We start from the raw sequence: 19,137 nt of genomic DNA on the forward strand, positions 1-19,137 counted from the left end.
ATGTTGCCAGAAACAGAGGGTGTGAGCTATAGGGAGAGGTTGAGTAGGCTGGGTCTCTATTCCTTGGAGGGCAGGAGGATGAAGATCATCTTATAGAGGTGCACAAAATCATGAGAGGAATAGATCGGGCAAATGCACAGTCTCTTGCCCAGAGAAGGGGAATCGTGGACCAGAGGACACAGGTTCAAGGTGAAGGGGAACGATTTAATAGTAATCCAAGGGGTAACTTTTTCCACACAAAGGGTAGTGGGTGCATGGAACAAGCTGCCAGAGCTAGTTGAGACTGGGACTATCCCATTGCTTAAGAAAGTTAGACAGGTACATGGATAGGACACGTTTGGAGGGATATGGACCAGGCGCAGGCAAGTGGGACTAGTGTAGCTAGGACATTGTTGGCCAGTGTGGGCAAGTTGGGCCAAAGGGCCTGTTTCCATACTGTATCACTCTATAAGCTTGTACTCCGCTGTAAGATTTGAGAAGTTTTCCCTCATTTGGAAAGCAACACCAAACCAAAGAGCTGCAGTTTGGACATTTTAAACGGGAGACTGGGGCTGATAGCGGAGAAAGGCTGCGGTCAGATTACCAAAGGATTTCACAATCCGTGGGTCCTAAAATGGCCGCAGGACCTCGTGACCAGCCACAAAAAGTAAAAACCTTACAACAGTCTCTAGGTTTCTGCAAAGCCACGGCCAGAACAATGGATGGGTATTGGCCATGCAGAATCCTGCGAAACCAGGTCGAAGTCCAGACACTGGGGCGCTGACATCAGCACTCACAATGCCCCAAGCCGACCTAAACAGTTCATCTCGTTAAGGGGGCACAATAGCCCATAGAAGACTACCTGGTAGGTGATGGGAAACCAGTTAAACCCATCACCTCGCAACGAAATACCAATTAACACCGTCTAGCCATCCCCGGTATCCCCGGACATAAGCGCAGATCAGAAAAGAACTCATACATATCTTTTTGAACAAAGAGATTCCAAGATCTGGCGGGAGATAGGACGGGTCAGAATAGTATAACTGGCCACTACTTTTGGGTAAAAAACTCAAGTCAAGACACGCAGAGAAAACCGGGTTCCAAGAAACGGACGCAAGAAGGAAGTCAAGACACGCAGAGAAAACCGGGTTCCAAGAAACGGACGCAAGAAGGAAGTCAAACGAATGCAGGAGGAAGAAACGACAGGCAAGAAGAACGGATGCAAGAGAGAGGAACAGGCACACAGCTCGAAGAGAAATACTGAAAAACGAACAGCCAGTAACCCCAGTAATAGCCCCATGGTGAGCATGCACCCCGATCTTGCATATCCTGGACATAGTTTAGTGTAGAGGGGAGGGTGGTTTGAATAAACGTTGGGTGTGTATTGAAATATGTGTTGGTCAATGTTGCGATGTGTCGTACGTTCCCCATCTTACAGTCGTGTATGTCTTGTAGAACTGTGTGTTTAAGAATTCAGCGAAAAAGGTATTCGTGTATATGTCTTGTAGAACTGTGTGTTTAAGAATTAAGCGAAAAAGGTATTCGTGTATATGTCTTGTAGAACTGTGTGTTTTGTGATTCATAAGTCAAAGGTATTCATGTGATTCAATATGTGTTTAATAGATATGTCATATAAAAATGTATAAATATTCATGGACAATAGTCCCAAGCGCTAAATAAAAGCCTTTTCATTTAAACCCTGGTTTTCAAATCTGGTCTGGTGGAATTTTTCTGCACTATAAGAGCTCCTGCATCTAAGTCCAGTGTCTAGAACCGTAAGGGGTGAGTGGGTCGAACCACTCACGGGGAACCAGTGTGCACGGCCTGGTCAAGGGATCAGAGCAAGGCACGGGGACCTTAGGTCGGGCGAAAGCTCGGCGCAGAAACCCCTTACACCGCCTAAGGAGTGTGTCACCCAACAACATCAATATTGAATTCTCCAATTTAAGGTTTCTATTAATTCTCCTAATCCACCCAGATTCTCTCATACTCGTTTCCAACTCTACCTCCCCAAGAGCCCGATTTCCTTCTGCCTATCGCCCACATGCTCTACCTCCTTTGTTCCCTATGCCCACTCCTATTGTTTCTTTTCACATCATCCCTTCCTTATCTAGTTCTATTTACCACCTTATTATATTCCATTCCATATATTATATTATAACACCGCTTTGCTTTCACAGATGCTGCCTGGCCTACTGATAATTATTTGTTGTTGAAGGTCAATGCGTTTGACCAAGGCAGAGGAACGACGGAGAGACCAATTTGTACTTATTTCACTCGTAAGTGGCTTAACTTTTATTTTGAAACTGATATTCTTCTGTTGGGGAATAATCTTTCCTGTATCTATCCTGTTGTGCTGCACAAGCATTACTTTTAATTCCCGGTCGGAAATCAATTCCACCTGAATGAGATCGTGCTACATTTATCAGTCATGGCACTTCAAAGCCTGGGACAAGATATCCAGCCTCACAACTGTGCACTGACCCATAGACTCGGTGGTGAGTTTTTCCCTTATGTTATATCTCCAACATACAACTCACTTCCTTGTAGTAGGTTAGAATAGAAAGCAAGAATACTTTGACTCATGAAGATTATGTTGCACGGAGTTCTCTACTAATCTCCTGACTGTACTTAATATTGGTCCATCCTTTGCTAGATCAATAATTCCTCATATTTTCAGGTTAACCGAATCTTAGACCCAATTACATTTAAAGAAAATCAAATTTTATCAGATTGAAGATTATAATTTATCATACAGACAAGAAATCCTTCAACAATTAAACAGAAAAACATTTGAATCGCCAAGAATAAGTGCTGGTAACTAGAATTAGGAGAGTTGGTTACTCGAGTCAGCTCAGTTGTGATTAGCCAAAGGACCTGTTTCTGTGCTTTATGACTCTGTGCCAAACGGGATACAATTTGAAACTAATACATAAAACGTAAAGAATCTAAGGAGACAAAGAAATTGCAGATACTGTAATCTTGAGCAAAACAAAGTGCTGGAGAAACTCAGCGGGTCAGGCAGCATCTGAGGGAATGAGACTGGAGAAGGGTCTTGACCCAAAACGTTGCCTGCCCATTCCCTCCCCAGATGCTGCCTAACGCGCTGAGCTCCTCCAACACTGCTTTGTTAAAAAACATCTAAGGATGCATATAAAACCTTTCAAATCTTCTTTGCTGTAATGAACAGTTGAACAGTTTTCTAATTACATGCTACCAGTCTGGCATCATTGTTTTTCTCAAATATACCTTTGTGTTATTTCCATGGCACATCTTTCCGCCTCCCTTGTTTCAGAACCTGGACAGTTCTCTGCTGATTGGAAGAGGAACTGCAATGAAAACTTCACTTACTGTTTTAACTGGCACAGCAAATTTATGTTTCAAATAATTTTGAAATATATAGATATGCCGAAAAGCCTTGGCATCCAAACATCCTTAAAGAATTAATTGATTGTGGTTTGATCCATTCATCCCAAGGTAAAATAAGGTGACAAGAATAAACTATTTTGTAAATATTGCATATAAATGATTATACAACCAAAAAAAATAATTGCTTAGGTCTTGAGTTTGCTCATACTAAGCACTATAGTTCATAACAATTGCAAAAGTCTTTGATGTGGGACAAGAGCATCAGTTATAACGGTTGGAAAAACTGTCCAAACATTTCTGAGTCGGCGGGTGGCCTTCAGTCATCCTGAACTCAGTCACTGAAATGGATATCTTTTGTAAATAGCGCATTCCACTTGATTCCTCAAGGAACTGGTCCTGTCTTTTTTTCTATCTTTCCTATCGTAAGAAAGATTTTATGTTCATAACTTATTCTGTCAAATTTTTGTGCCAGTTTAGCTCTGTTTGGATATTTATAGTAATATTTACAATTAGAATTAAAACAATTAAAAAACTCCCAATAGTTAAAAATGCGCAATTAGATAAATGGTCAATATCACTTAATCCTACATTGTCACAAAACCTGCAAATGATGAACACACAGAATATTTTGTTTAATTACAGTCTGAAAAGCAATAAAAATAAAGATTGAAAAAGAGAATTTTCCTTAATAAAAGCACCAACCACGATTCAATACTGCAGATACCCAACTAACTGCAGAGATCAAAATACCTTGGGATGAATGGATCAAACCACAATCAATTAATTCTTGGTTTAAAATTTGTACTTTATTACAGGAAGAAACCTTAAGAGGGGAAAAATTGAAGGTGGGTTTCACAAAGCATGTTGCTTACTGTATAACTAATTTCATTTACAACTGGAGAGAAAATACGACTTACGATTTAATTATCTAAAGTATCTTATAGAAACTCAGTGACTGATTACTTGAAGTAGTTTATTGTTCAAATACACCAAGTTAAGTTGCAAGCACTTTTTATGTCAAATATATACAGAAAAAAAGTACAGTAACACAGAACAGTGATTCAAATATCGAAACAGGACATTTTCTCAAACACTCCAGAAGGAACATGTGTCTCCTTCAAGCATAGGTAGCATACATTCAGAACAAGTGTGTGTCTTACTCAAAAAAAGGGTACTGGAAACCAATACATGCCTGTTAAAACTACAACTTATATTGTCATGACTGTTGCACTTAGACCTGCTTATCATACCATTTTACATCAATATTTCACAGTATCTGGATAAAACAAAATAACCAGTGAAAGCAGGCAAAATCTGACTGTTATGACCAAATATCATTTACTTCCAATTTAGAAGTAAAAAAAAGTAATCACTGCCAAATTGTGCTCAATGTTCCAGGCAGTTCTGCCTTTAGTAGGGCATATTTGGTCCGTGTTAATGTTATTATGTTGTGACAAACTGAAGTAATTTTAGAAAGACATTTAAATTATTGTTGCTTTTTCTGGAGCAGGTGATCTGCCGGCGTGGTTTTAGTGTACTAAACAATTCTTTATAAGAAATAGTCTGGAGTACGTCGAGTGACGTGAGGTTCTCCACGGCGTGGTGCTGGATCAAACTGAAGACTGTAAGAGAGGAAAAGTTGCCAGCATGTGAGCCAATGACCATCGAACAACATGATACAGATTTAACACTTAAAGATTGAGTGGTGTATACCAGCAAGAATAGCATTAAGAATATCATTATACTTACAATGAATACTTCAGTGTATCGTCTAGTTCCATAATAGCAGCCTGGTTACCACAACGATAACAATAGTTTGGAGCACTGAATATTGTCACAACATTTCGATCATGACACCAGTTGTATCCCTGAGATCAGATGAAAAGATATAAAATTATCATCTTACAAAATAGGATTATACCAGATACAAAAATCCCATTAATTTGCAGCGTTCTTCTACATAGCATTTGAATTAGCATATCCTTCAGTCCATTTATAACTCCTCAAATTTGCTAAACCAAGTCATATACATAAATTTGAGGATTTATTGATTGAGGATTGGACAGCTATTATAGTAAGTTAATACAACAGCTACTCAAAATACTAGGATTGTATACTCTAATCTTTGTAAATGACAGATTATCCACTGAAACATTAAAATTACCAGCGATTTCTGAAAACAGGCAACATTACCTCAGGGTCAGAAGATTAAACTCCTTTTAGCCGTAAACTTTTAATGCCAGTAGCTCCTCTCTACCAAGCCCTAAATGTGGACTGTGGCTAAGTTGGGACCGCGGGACTTAGCCACAGTGGCTAAGTTGCGGCCGCGGGACTTTTCATCGCTGGTGCGGCTCGGCCGCTGGACTTAACATCGCCCTGTGCAGCTTGGCCGCGGGGCCTTCCATCGCCCGGTGTGGCTCGGCCGCGGGACTTAGCTGCGCACGGCTCGGTCGCGGGGCCTTCCATCGCCCGGTTCGGCCGCAAGACGTCTCAGCGCCCGGTGCGACTCGGTCGGGGATGAGCTGTCTGTCCGTGGGCGTGGGGAAGAGAGTGGAAGTTTTGTTGCCTCCATCACAGTGAGGGGGTGTTTGGAGTCACTGTGATGGACGTTTGTGTTGGGGTCATGTGTCTTGTGTTCTTTTTTGTGTGTGACTGCTATGTAGTTTCGTTCGGTACCTTGGTACCGAATGACAAATAAAGCTCTGTTGAACTGTTGAACTGTTGAGTTGTATTTGCAGACAGTTCCTCAGTCTCAACTATCATGCATATTTATGATAAACAGGATTCCTTGTACACATAAAATAAAATAAAATCTAAAATTTATATCTTTATATATTTTATCCCAAGAAGCAATTTTTAAATTGGGTATAAATTAGAATGGCGAATCCCTTGATTTAAAAATTTATCAACGCATTTATATCCCGGCAATTGCCAACAGCATTTACATAGCGGGTTACATATAGACCAGAAAGAACCATATACTGGTTAATGCTACCCGGTTCTACTATCGGATAAAAATCAGCTATTTACCCTCTTAAATTCGTTGTTAACCATGGGATATTAGTGTGCAAGTTAATTGAACTCAAACCGAAGTTGGGAATATAGATTTCATCAATTACAAAATTCATAAGATTGGTAAAGATCTATGGTATTTTATATAGCTAGGCTTCAAATGGGCAATTTTCAAGCTTTAACTCCCCCAGCCCCTTCTCCACCAGGCCTGTAATGCCAATGTACCTGTTGGTTTGTCATTATGTTAAAAATATACTTGCTGCACCATGTACCAGCTTTAACCATGTTTGAAAGGCAGTACCATCAGAACATAATTATAGAAAGTATTATTATGTATATATTTCTAAGCCAATCATATAGAGCTGATCTATTAAAAAAAGAGGTCAAAACACAGTTAACAATTCTTTATGCTTTCGGTAGTTGACAGACCCAGACCAGCTACTGTTAAACTATATGAGCAATTATCAATTTGGCCTATCATTCAGTCTGAATTGAAACTGGATTACTCAAAAGCTTTTAAAGTCTACAAATAGGATATTGTGTTTATGAGATCTTAAAGTTACAAACTGAAGAGCACCAACTCCTGTTAAGTACATGATACAATAGTTCAGGTATGAATCCCCTACCTCCATTACAAGTTGATGAGCCCTAGAAACCAGAGTGAGGCCATTTGCATGGTTAAAAGTTTCAGAAATGTCCTGTCCAAAGGTGTAGCCTGCACCTCGAGGTGAAATTCCCCAACCACCGCGATCGTCAGGATCCGACCACAGCAAATCACACATCGGGCCCTGTTTGAACCAAGCAGAACAAAACGTTACAAAGAACTCAGGTCAAATATTACCTAGAGGAAGAAAAAGTTAACTTTTTAGGTTGATAATCTGATGAGACATCTACAGTAATATATTTGCATATTTGCCCTTCTCCCAGAAGCTAATGGATAAAATTGATTTTATATCTACAAACTGAAATAAATTTAAATTGAATGATATATTGGCCCATAAAATAATGGTCACTGAAAGCCAAGGCTCCCAGCAGAGTCAATACATGTCCAAATGTCGTGCATTAAAAAAAATCAAATTCAACTGACTGAGTGTTAAAAACAAATGCACTCAAACTGGGAAAAATACATAAAATAACAAATACTTTAATATCTCAGAGTTGTCCTCCCCTTCAAATTCAACAGAGATTAGTCTCTGTGTCAGGTTCAAACTAGACAAGTATGTTTTTGCAGATTCGCCCAAAATAAGTGATGTTGATCTGTTTGTGTTTTCTTCCTAGACTTCGAGTCATCCAGTGCTGAAGGTTTAGAAAAATATAGCCAGCAGCTGATTGCAATTTTGGAGCCAAGATCCCAATGTTACTCAAATTTATAGGACAGTCAGCACTATCAATTCCCTGTAAAACCATGTTATCCAATTCAAATTTGTTTAACACATTTACATCAATCTAGATTATCAGACTTGGCATCAGTAAATTTACATTGAAAACCCACACAGCAATGAGGCCTTACTTTGACTACGACATGCAGCAGAAGGCAGTAGTTCATCTGTGAACTCAAACTGCTCAATGTGAAATAGAGACAAAGCAGTTCTCAGATCAATATGTAATGTCATAATGTAAATCTGGCAGCAATGCTGCAATTGTTTTTTGAAACATTATTCCTTCAAATTGCAGTCATGACTATGAAACACCAAAAACCTGAAAGCGACCGTACAGGGGCAAAGTTAATCAGATTAATTAACTATTGTACATTTGGTACATAGTGCTCAGATATCAACCCTTTACCATTGTCGCTAAAATGTAGGAAGCCACTTTAGCTCACCATTTACCTATTTTCCCTGCATTCACATCAATCCCCCCACATTCTACCTCTCACTTGCACAATGAAGGCAATTTACAGCAGTTAATTAACCAACCACCCTGCACATTTTTGAGATGTGGGAGGAAACCAGTGCACCCAGGGAAACCCTAAACTGTCACATGAAGTACGTGCAAACTCCATGTAGATAACACAAACTATAGGATTTACCTTGGGTCACTCGAGCTGATAGAGAAACTTTGACATGCTATGCCCACTGGGTCATCCCAAATCTGTTGCACTACTTCAGAATAACTTTTGAAATGGTGACAACCAGACAAAATTGCAGGGAACATACCTCGTGTGGTACTTCCTGCAGACGATCTAAGGCTCGAATATGATCCAATGTGTCTATGGATGGGGAAAGCCCACCATGCAGGCAAAATATCTGTGGATGGCAAAGCAATAAATTAAAAATATTAATATCTACCAGGTATACCAAAACAATTTCCGTGTCATAAAATCATAACGTTCAAAAAACCTTACAAAAAATATACCAGACCAAAATCATTTTAAAGATATAGGAATTAATTTCTTGATGTACATCTCATTTCTTTAACTATGTTCCAACTCAATTTGGCATTAATGGTAACAGGTAAAAAATACTCAAACAATTCAATCAAAACAATGTGGCCCATCATAATCCTTCCTGATTAAACCAAGGTCACAAGAAAGAAGCATTTAATAAGTAATAATTTCCAAGGAACGTCATAGGAACAAAACCAACATATGAAATGGAATGAAAAGAGGATTTGAATGCAGGAAAATTACTCAATGAAGTCTTAAATTTTTCTTTAATGAAAACATTCCACTTACTTGACCATCTACTAAGGCCGTCAAGGGCAGATAATCAAACAGATCTGTGAAGTACTTCCAAACACTAGCATTTCCATATTTTCTTAGGCATTCGTCATAAAATCCATAAACTTGTGTGATTTGTCTGCTTTCATGGTTCCCTCGTAATATTGTGATGCGTTCTCGATATCGAACCTTTTTTTAAAAAAAGAAATGGAACAACTAACATTGAGCAATATTCCCAATAGCTGCATTGCAAAACTAAGTATGACTGAATCAGTACTACTTTTATCAGTAGTTCAAATAATAATATGCATGGTAAGCATTTGTGAGGAAACCAGATATAATTGCATAATATAAAAGGATATAAATATGAAAATGAATCATACCTTCAGTGTTACAAGTAATGAGACAGTTTCAACTGAATAATAACCTCTGTCAACATAATCTCCCATGAAAAGATAATTAGTGTCTGGAGATCTTCCCCCAATTCGGAACAGTTCCATGAGGTCATGAAACTGTCCATGAACGTCACCACACACAGTGACGGGACATCGTACTTCCTGTACATTCGACTCCTTTGTAAGAATCTCTTTAGCCTACAAAAGCAAGAACGAAAGGAAGGATTAATTCAAGAAAACCAATAATTTTTTTAAAACCCATGTGAAAGATAAATAATAATAATAATATATTCCTTTAGTCGTCCCACACCGGGGAAATTTACAGTGTTACAGCAGCAAAGTGGATAGCAAGAGATCATTCATTATAAATAAAAGTAAAGACAAGGATAAATTGTATTCCTTAGCGGTTACTGTTGACTCGTCTGCTGGGAGCAGTGCTGGTTGTGCAGTCTCACAGCAGCGGGAAAGAAGGACATCCTATATCTCTCCTTCACGCACTTGGGGTGAAGGAGTCTGTCACTGAAGGAGCTACTCAGTGCAGTGACAGTGTCCTGCATGGGGTGGGAGTCGTTGTCCAGTAGCGATGTTAACTTTGGCATCATCCTCCTCTCTCCCACCGCCTGCATTGTCGAGGGGGCAACCCAGGACAGAGCTGGCCTTCCTGACCAGCTTGTCAAGTCCCTTCAATTCCGCCGCTGAGATGCTACTGCTCCAGCAGACCACTCCATAGAAAATGGCCGATGCAACCACCGTGTTGTAGAAGGTCCTTAGGAGTGCCCCCTGCACTCCAAAGAACCCGAGTCTCTTTAACAGGTAAAGTCTACTCTGGCCCTTTTTGTATAGCACATCGGTGTTTTCGGTCCAGTCCAATTTATTATTGAGGTAAACACACAGGTACTTATAAGTCCACCCTCCCGATGTCAATTCCCTGGATGTTCACCGGCATCGGGGGGACCTGGCTGCGCCTGCGGAAATCTACCACCATCTCCCTGGTTTTCCCCGCGTTAGAATTGACTAAATTCCTTTCTCACATTGCTAAATATCATTAAGCAATGATAAGCAACTTGGTATTCCAATAAGCAACTTGGTATTCCAATGAGTCCTTAGAAAACAGCTTGGTGCATTTGCTTTTCCATAAAATCTATTTACTATGTACCCTTTTAACTTGTGATTCGTGGTGTGCCTCACGGTTCGGTGCTGGGCCCATTGTTGTTTGCCGTCTTTAGGTTCAGATGAGAACGTACATGGCATGATTAGCAAGTTTGCAGATGACACCACAGTGGGTGGGGTTGTAGATAGTGTAGATAGTGAAGATGGTTGTCAAAGATTACAGCAGGATCTTGATCGGTTGGGCAGAGGAATGGGTTGATGGAGTTTAATACAGAGAAATGAGGTGTTGCATTTTGGGAGGTCTAGCATGGGCAAGACCTACACAGTGAATGGTAGGGCTCTGGGTTCTTTTTTTAAACACAGATAGGTGTTGTGCTTGCATGGAACGGGTAATTCAGGCAGGAACTATTGCAACATTTAAGAAGCGTTTGGAGAGGTACATGGATAAGGTAGGTTTAGAGGGCTAAGGACCAAAAGCAGGCAAGTGGGACCTGCGCAGATGGGGCATGTTTGTCGGCATGGGCAAGTTGGGCCGAAGGTAGACACAAAATGCTGGAAGAACTCAACGGGACAGGCAGCGTCTCTGGAGAGAAGGAATGGGTGACGTTTCGGGTAGAGCCCCTTCTTCATATTATAAAAAATAAAAAAAGACGTCAGGGGGGAGGGAGATAGATAGATAAGGAAGTGCGAAAACAGGGCCAAATTCCCATGTGTGGGCAAAGGGAATTGGGCATAAGGGCCAGTTTCCACACTGCATTACTCTAAAATAAATATCAACAACGCAAGAATCTATTCACTTTTGAGCAATGATAAGCAGTACAACAGGAGTGACACGAAGAGTACATTGGCATCAAATGTAAACCAGCACAGAATCTGAAGATTCTAACCCAAAATGTCATCTGTTCATTCCTGCCATGGATGTTACCTGACCTGCTGAGTTTGTCCCATTTTGTGTTTTGCTCAAAGCAATAATCAGATAGTTCATTATTGTCATTCAGACAATTAAGACATCCGGACAAATCAATGCAATACCATTGAACTGATTTACACTCTTTAGTTTAGTTTATTATTATTGCCACAATGAAAAGCTTTGTTGGCATTAATTTATTATGTCACATCCAATTTCTTTGCTAATGATACCAGCTCTCTGACCCAATCTGTCAGCAGGAATCACGACATTTGCAAGACCACATCCAGGATCTGTTTTTCATTATATAGCACTGTTTGCAATAGGATATAATGCAGAGAGGAAAGCAAAACTGCGCCAACCTGCAGCTTCTACTGCATGAAGACCTTGATATTAAAAAGGCATCACACTGCTATTCAACCAAACAGGCACATCTTTCAATCATGGTATTCATCTTCTCGAAATCAATTGAAAACTACTTTAATCTATCAGCAATAACTTAAACCAAGTAGGAACAAATTAAAGGCTGGATTCATTTGCAGTTAACTGAAGGCTTCCAGCTGGCCGTGACATGTATTTATAGGAGAGTGCTTATCTGTGTTTCAGGCCAAGCAACAGATCCCACTGAAAGGATAAAAGAAAAACATTGTGGTTGAGAACACAATGATTTACAAGCCCTGCAATTTCAAAATCTAAAATTGCTACTTGGCATTGTATGTGGCTTTAAATAGCAGTTTAACAGCAAATGGGAAAAAAAGGCTTTGCATGAACTCTCAACACGTGGTTTTGGAATGTTTTAGAAGTGATTAAATCTGTATTTTCAGTGGAATACAGCAATTCTGAAACCAGGCAGTTAAACCAAAATTAAAATGGTTCAAAGAAGATGAAATACTCAGCGTTAATTCACAGATATATTTCTCAAATCCACATGGCTTTGCTATATGTATACATGTTCAGCTGATTGGGACAGATTGTATGTTAACAAACACCTAAAGCAGATGTACACAATATTAACTAGATATTTAGAAATTCATTATTGTATTTTGACAAGTACAAAGACAACTGTCTATCAGCAGTTAAAGCAGTGGAAAAGATGACAATGACAGTCCACTTGTTGGCTCTACCTTAAGTACTTTTAAAACCCTTTCTCGGTTTTCAAACTTCTCTCCCCTTACACATCCAACTCCACCATTATAAGAAAGAAACTACATCTTTTGGCTTAATAGTGGTCTAGGTTAATGACCAAGAAACATTCTATACAATGGTGCAATTTTTTTTAGTAGGGTCGGACAGCATCGGTGGAGGTACAGGGATGGTTACAGGTCAAGATCCTGCATCAAGAATGTCGACCATGTCTCTGCTGCCACAGATGTTACCCGACCCACTGATTTTCTCCAGCAGTTTTTTTTTGCTCCAGATTACTGTATCTGTAGCCTCTTGTGTCTGTTCTATAGAATGGTATTATTTTCATTTTGTGAAGTTTTTTTTTGGGGGGGGGGGGGGGGGGGAAGACCCACTTTGATGGTACTAAATTGGTAACAAGGTTCAGTTATACTCTCCTGAATACACCACTAGAGCACACTACAAGAAAGGCTCTTTCTTCAAAAATACTTTGTAGCAAAATATAAGATTCACATTACAGTTGCTCCTGATTGCAAGAACTCGTTCTAAAAGCATTCCCTAAACATCAAAATTGTGTGTCAATGCTGACAGCATACAATATATCCTCAAATGATGTGGATAAAATCAACCCACTGGCCCCTGTCGCATCACAACTCACTCCTCTTTATACTGGCTACATTCCCTCTCTACTCTTAGCCCTAATGTTCTGAAACATTAATAATTCCTCCCCCCAACTCACAAATGCTGCTTGACCAACTGAGTTCCTCCTGCAGATTATTTGTTGTTATATATCCTGGATGACTGGTAAAGGAAAGCTGAGAGGATTTAATGCCCCTGTTACATGAATATTCCTGCAATTGATCTTTAATTGACTATTTGGTTGAATTTAATGTGCATGACCTTCAAATAATGTTTCTTTACATAGACAACAAGATTAAAATCAAGCGGTAATGACAACAAAAATTATTGATGGCGCAAAAGATTTTTTTACACTAGAAATTTCTCAATTCACAACCAACCATTTAACCACCAGCACAGCGCTGTACACTGATGGTTTATATTAGTGATTTTCAATAGAAGCTACAAATCTAAATCAGGACAACGGGAGAAAGAGAATGTGTTTTGTTACTCCCTGTCACCAAGCAGAATCTAGCATCTGATACAATCTCAGCTGAGATTTGCAAAAACAATCACTCTCAGAACACCAAAAACTAAAAGCAGAGGTCTGGAAAGTCATCTCGTCATTACTTTGATGGGCTATAAACAACCTGGATAGGATTCTACAATACATGACATTCATAGGGAGAATAAGCATGCAGATCATCAAATTATTCTTTTAACAAATATAGTTGTTGAATAAAAATATCAAAAGACAGATTATTCACACAATAGCCAATGCTCAGTTTTTTCCAATATTGACAAATAATGACATTGGGACATGTTTGCATGAAATAAACAGGAATAAAAGATCCCACCAAATCAATGAAATGCAGCCAGCGAAACACTGGTCTGAAGAGAGATAATTTTCTTGGAAATAACTTCCTGCTATGTGGAGGTTAAACGGACTGCACTTCACCACCCCATGAATACATCTATATTTGATGTTATAGTTAAAAAGAACTATTTTAACAATTTCTCATTGGGCAATAAATTTTGGACTCTCGTTTGGCTAAAACATTTATCCTGTCACTTCTGGGTCTTATTCCAGCCATCTCAAATTGGATGAAGTATTTCTTTCCAGATATAATGGTTTTTAAAAGATTATCTCATAGAAATGTTTGCTTTCAGCATCAAACCAGCTGCAATTTGCCTATAGCTTTACATGGTTTGAACCAACATCCTTTCCCCCACTCCCCTTATTAGCTGTAACTTAAGAGTCAAGCATTTTCACTAACAAATTGGTTAGTATTCAGTTGAAAGATAAGGACAGTAATGCAGCACAGAAATTGGCCCTTTGGCCCACTATGTCCACACCAACCTTTTGCCCACCCACACTAGTCCAATTTGCTTGCATTTGGTCTGTATCCTTCTTTGCCATGCCCATTTGTCAAAATATCTCTGGTAGTATATTCATTTCTCTCAGCTTAAACAGATACTTTTTTTTTGTTTTTAATGCCTCTAACATGGGACAAAGATGTTGACTATCTACTTTACCCACACCACTCATTATATGCATATTTTTTATCAGGTCACCTCAGTCCAGCCAATCTTTTCCCATAATAATGTCCCCCAATCCATGCACCAGTCACCTCTACGCTCTTTCCAATGAGTACAATAACAGAATAAGAAATAGGGCAGACAAAAATAATTGATGCCCAAAACAAATAACTGTTCATATTAATTTCAGTTTAAACTACAGGAACACATTTTCATCACTATAATTTCAGTTTCAATTTAAAGGAGATTCACATTGTAAAATACAGCTATTATAATCCTGTTATACTATAATTTGGTATAATCCAGCATCTGCAGTTCCCCCCTACACTATTATCCTGCAATTGGATAGAATTAGTGAGAATAGAACAAGCATTTTTAAATGTAACAGTTGCAATATTACCCCGTATTCTTAATAATTCACAGATCAATTTGAATATCTGTCCAATTAAATAACACACTTTTAAGAACAGTGCACCTTGGAGAAGGTAGTAAAGAATTACAAAACAGTTACAGGGCCGAGGAATATATTTTTCATTATTCGGAGATATTCAAAAACGTGTTATCCCTCTGAAGCACAAGGGGCTGAGGGTGGGATTTAGCAGGATGTTCAAAGTTATTTGTAAAAGAACCAGAGGGGAGACCATGAGAAATTATTTACACAGTGAGATGTTATGATCTGGAAGACAATAATCAGAAGGTCAAAGTCCAACAAATTCAATGACAGCTTTCGAAAAGAAACTTGGTGCATTTTTATGCAAATAGATTTGTATGCCATGGGAAAGCACGAGTAGGAGATTAACAGGACACATCTTTCAAAAGGCCAGCTCAGAAACTATGGCTTAAATGGCTGCGATACCAGATGATACTCTAAACAACAAAATGCAGACGTTACAGAATATCGAAAGATTTAAGATTTTAAAAGGGTAATTAAAGCTTTCAAACTGTAAGAGTTTGCATGCAAAGCCAACAAAATTCAAAAAAGATGAAAATCAATAAACTGCAAATGTTGGAATCATAAGTGACAACAAAATGCTGGAAATATTCAATATGTGAGGAAACATTTGTGGAGACAGAGCTGAAGTTTCAGGTCCAATAACTCTTGATCAGATTTGTAAAAGTGAAGAAAAAAAAATTAGGTATTTTAAAGCCAATGAGATGGATATTTAAACCTCAACTTTCTTTCCCCTCATTATTTCAGGGTCATCACCCTGAAATGTAACTTTATCTTTCCACAGGCTCAACATGTTGTTTTTCTTTCAAAGGAAATGGCTTGAAACCAGTAATCAGAAGTATAAAATAACACTGCGGATGCTGGAAATCTGACAGACAATCACAATACGAGAAATATTGAACAGATTTGTCGGCATCCCCGGAGGAATAGATTTGCGGAGACCTCCGCAACAGAGAAAACACAACTTGCAGACTTGTGACTGAACCATTTCAGCAAGTCCACTGTAACATCAATAGAATCAGAAATGTTGAAGATACTCAGCATGTTAGATAGCTTCCGTGTACAGAAGCAGTTGGGAAACAAGCAGAACAAAGGACAGTCAGTGGATGTTGTTTTCTTGGATTTTCAGAAGGGCTTTGTTAAAGTGCCACCTGGAAGGCTGCTAAACAAGAGAGGAGCCTGTGATATTAGAGGCCAGGTACTAGCATGGATAGAAGATTGGTTTACTGGCAAAAGGCAGAGTGGGAATAAAAAGAGCCTTTTTGGGTTGATGGTCGGTGACTAGCGGTGTTCCGCAGGGGTCGGTGTTGGGTCCGCTAATTTGCACGTTATATGTTAATGATCAGGATGAGGTCAGATGATATGAAGATAGGTGGAGGTGCAGTGAGTAGGGAGGCTGCAGGACTTCGACAGGTTGGGAGAGTGGACTAAGTGCCAAATTGAATACAGTATATAGCAAAGAGTACAGTCATTGCCCTTGGTAGGAGAAATAAAGGATTACACTGCTTTCTAAATGGGAAGTATTCAGAAGTCAAAGGTGCAAAGTGATTTGGGAGTGCTGGTGCACGATTCCCAAAAAGTTAATTTGTAGGCTGAGTTGGCAAATACCGATACAAATTTATTTCGAGGGGACTAGAATAAAAAAGATTTAATGTTGAGGCTTTATCAGGTACTGGTGAGGCCACATTTGGAATATTGTGAGCAGTTTTGGGTCATATATCTGAGGAATGTTGTACTGATTTTGGAGAGAGTCCATAGGAGGGTTACGAGAATGATCCTGGGAACAATTGGGTTAACTTACTAGGAACGTTTGAAGTCTCTGGACCTGTATTCCCTGGAGTTTAAAGGGATGTTGGTGGTCACATTCAAACCCACTAGATAACGAAAGGCCTAGATTGAATGAATGTGGAAAGGATGTTTCCAGGAATGGGAGACTCTTGGACCATCCTAGACACAGCCTCAGAATAAAAGAAAGTACTTTAGAATGGAGACGAGGAGCAATTTATCTAGCCAGAGGATGTTGAATCTGTGGAATTCATTGTGGAAGACGGCTGTGGAGCCCATGTCATTGGGTATTTTTAAAGCAGAAATTGATAAGAGTCTTGATTAGTAAAGGTGTCAAAGTTTACAGGAAAAAGGCAGCGGGGGAAAATAGATCATCCGTGATTGAATGGCGGAGTAGACTCGATGGGCTGAATAGCCTAATTCAGTTCCTATGTCTCAGGGTAGAGACATCCTCCACCACTGAGTCAACTTTTTATGGTTCTCAACTCACAAATTCCTATCGGCTCGCTGAATATTTCCCCACACTTTATCCTGCTGGTCTTGTCACTATGGATCTGGAGCAGCCACTCCCAGCGACTGGTAACGTGCCCGCTCGCACTCGTCCATGGAGGGGGGGGGGGGGGGAAGGGGAGGCGCACGGTCTTTGGCGGCGGCCCGTCTGGTCTATGGCGCACTATGTGGCAGGGCGAGTGCGGCCTACCCGGGGAGGGTGACCGTGGCCCACTCGCCGTGGGCGGACCGGAGGGACCCTCGCTGCCGCCTCCGCCCCTCACCCCATCCCTCCGTCAGCTGAAGACCCGGCTAAAGCCTCGGCCTCGATTTATTCGCAGCCCAATCACCAGCTCACCTTCTCGCACAGAGTCCGCACTTGGTTCTCGTTCAGCTGCTTGCACTCGTTCAGCTGCTCGACCCATTGGTCCAGCTCCTTGGCGAACGCCTTGCTGTCCATGGTCACCGGCTCTTTGTTGTTCACCGTGAGGGGGGAAGCGGCGGACACGTTACATGGAGTCGGGAGCCCCGAGGAGCTCGGCGGCGGCGTCCGCGAGAAGAACCAGAGCGAACCAGCGCGCCAGAGGGCGTGGGGGAGGGGGGGGGCGCGCACGCACCCGGCCGCGCGCTTCGGGGGCGGACGCGCACGTAGCTGGTCGCGCAGTGGAGGTTGGGGAGGCGCGCGCACGATCGGTGGCGGTCGGGGGGAGGGGGGCGCGCGCACGGCCGTCGGTTGGGTTTGAATCGAAGGGCGCGGCTCTGACGTATGCCTCCCGCTCCCGCTCCCGCCCCCGGCGGCTGACCCGCGCGCCCCTGACGTCACCGCTGCGGCATTTGCTCCTCTGCCGCCTGTGAGGGGGAGGAAGAGACGCACGTGATCCCTCTCGGAGCCCCGCCCCCTCCTTGTCCCCGCCGCAGCTGGACACAAAGTGCTGGAGCAACTCAGCGGGTCAGGCAGCAGATGAATGGACAACAGGGGCAGGAGGAGGCGGCCATTAGGCCCTTCCAGCCAGCACCGCCATTCAATGGGATCGTAGCTGATCATCCACAATCAGCACCCCGTGCCTGCCTTCTCTCCATACCCCTCGCCCCTAGAGCTCTATCTAACTCTCAAATTCATCCAATGAATTGGCCTCCACTACCCTCTGTGGCAGAGAATTCCACAGATTCACAACTCTGGGTGAAAAAGTTATTTCTCATCTCAGTTTTAAATGGCCTCCCCTTTATTCTTAGACTGTGGGCCCTGGTTCTGGACTCCCCCAACATTAGGAACATTTTTCCTGCAATCCTTTAATAATTTTACATGTTCCTATAAGATCCCCTCTCATCCTTCTAAATTCCAGTGAACGCAAGCCCAGTCGCTCCATTCTTTCATCATATGTCAGCGCCGGCATCCTGGGAATTAACCTCATGAACCTATGCTGCACTCCCTCAATAGCAAGAATGTCCTTCCTCAAGGCATCATCTCTGGAGAACATGGATAGGTGGTGTTTATGGTTGTGATCCTTCTTCAGATTGATTGCAGGGGTGGGGAGGGGGTTAGGGGGAGAAACAAAGCTAGAAGAGTGGAGGGCAGGACAAAGCAGGGCAGGTTCTTAAGTCATAACAGCAGAATGAGGCGATCCGGCCCATCTTTAGACATAAACATAGAAAATAGGTACAGGAGTAGGCCATTCGGCTCTTCGAGCCAGTACCGCCATTC

The 19,137-nt window shown here is 41.1% G+C and overlaps 1 protein-coding gene across 1 annotated transcript; it reads right to left on the reverse strand.

The window, feature by feature from the left end:
- Nucleotides 1-4,300: 4,300 nt before the first annotated feature.
- On the reverse strand, nucleotides 4,301-18,077 carry ppp2cb (protein phosphatase 2, catalytic subunit, beta isozyme). Its single transcript, XM_078403731.1, has 7 exons — nucleotides 17,794-18,077; nucleotides 9,403-9,612; nucleotides 9,035-9,208; nucleotides 8,517-8,606; nucleotides 6,987-7,148; nucleotides 5,098-5,216; nucleotides 4,301-4,970 (listed from the first exon to the last, which is right to left on the reverse strand). Exons 1-7 carry the CDS (start codon nucleotides 17,893-17,895, stop codon nucleotides 4,898-4,900), a joined length of 930 nt encoding a protein of 309 aa, XP_078259857.1. The 5' UTR covers nucleotides 17,896-18,077; the 3' UTR covers nucleotides 4,301-4,897.
- Nucleotides 18,078-19,137: the final 1,060 nt, after the last annotated feature.

This window comes from Rhinoraja longicauda, chromosome 1 (genome assembly GCF_053455715.1).
Source record: "Rhinoraja longicauda isolate Sanriku21f chromosome 1, sRhiLon1.1, whole genome shotgun sequence".
NCBI classification, from domain to species: Eukaryota; Metazoa; Chordata; class Chondrichthyes; order Rajiformes; family Arhynchobatidae; genus Rhinoraja; species Rhinoraja longicauda.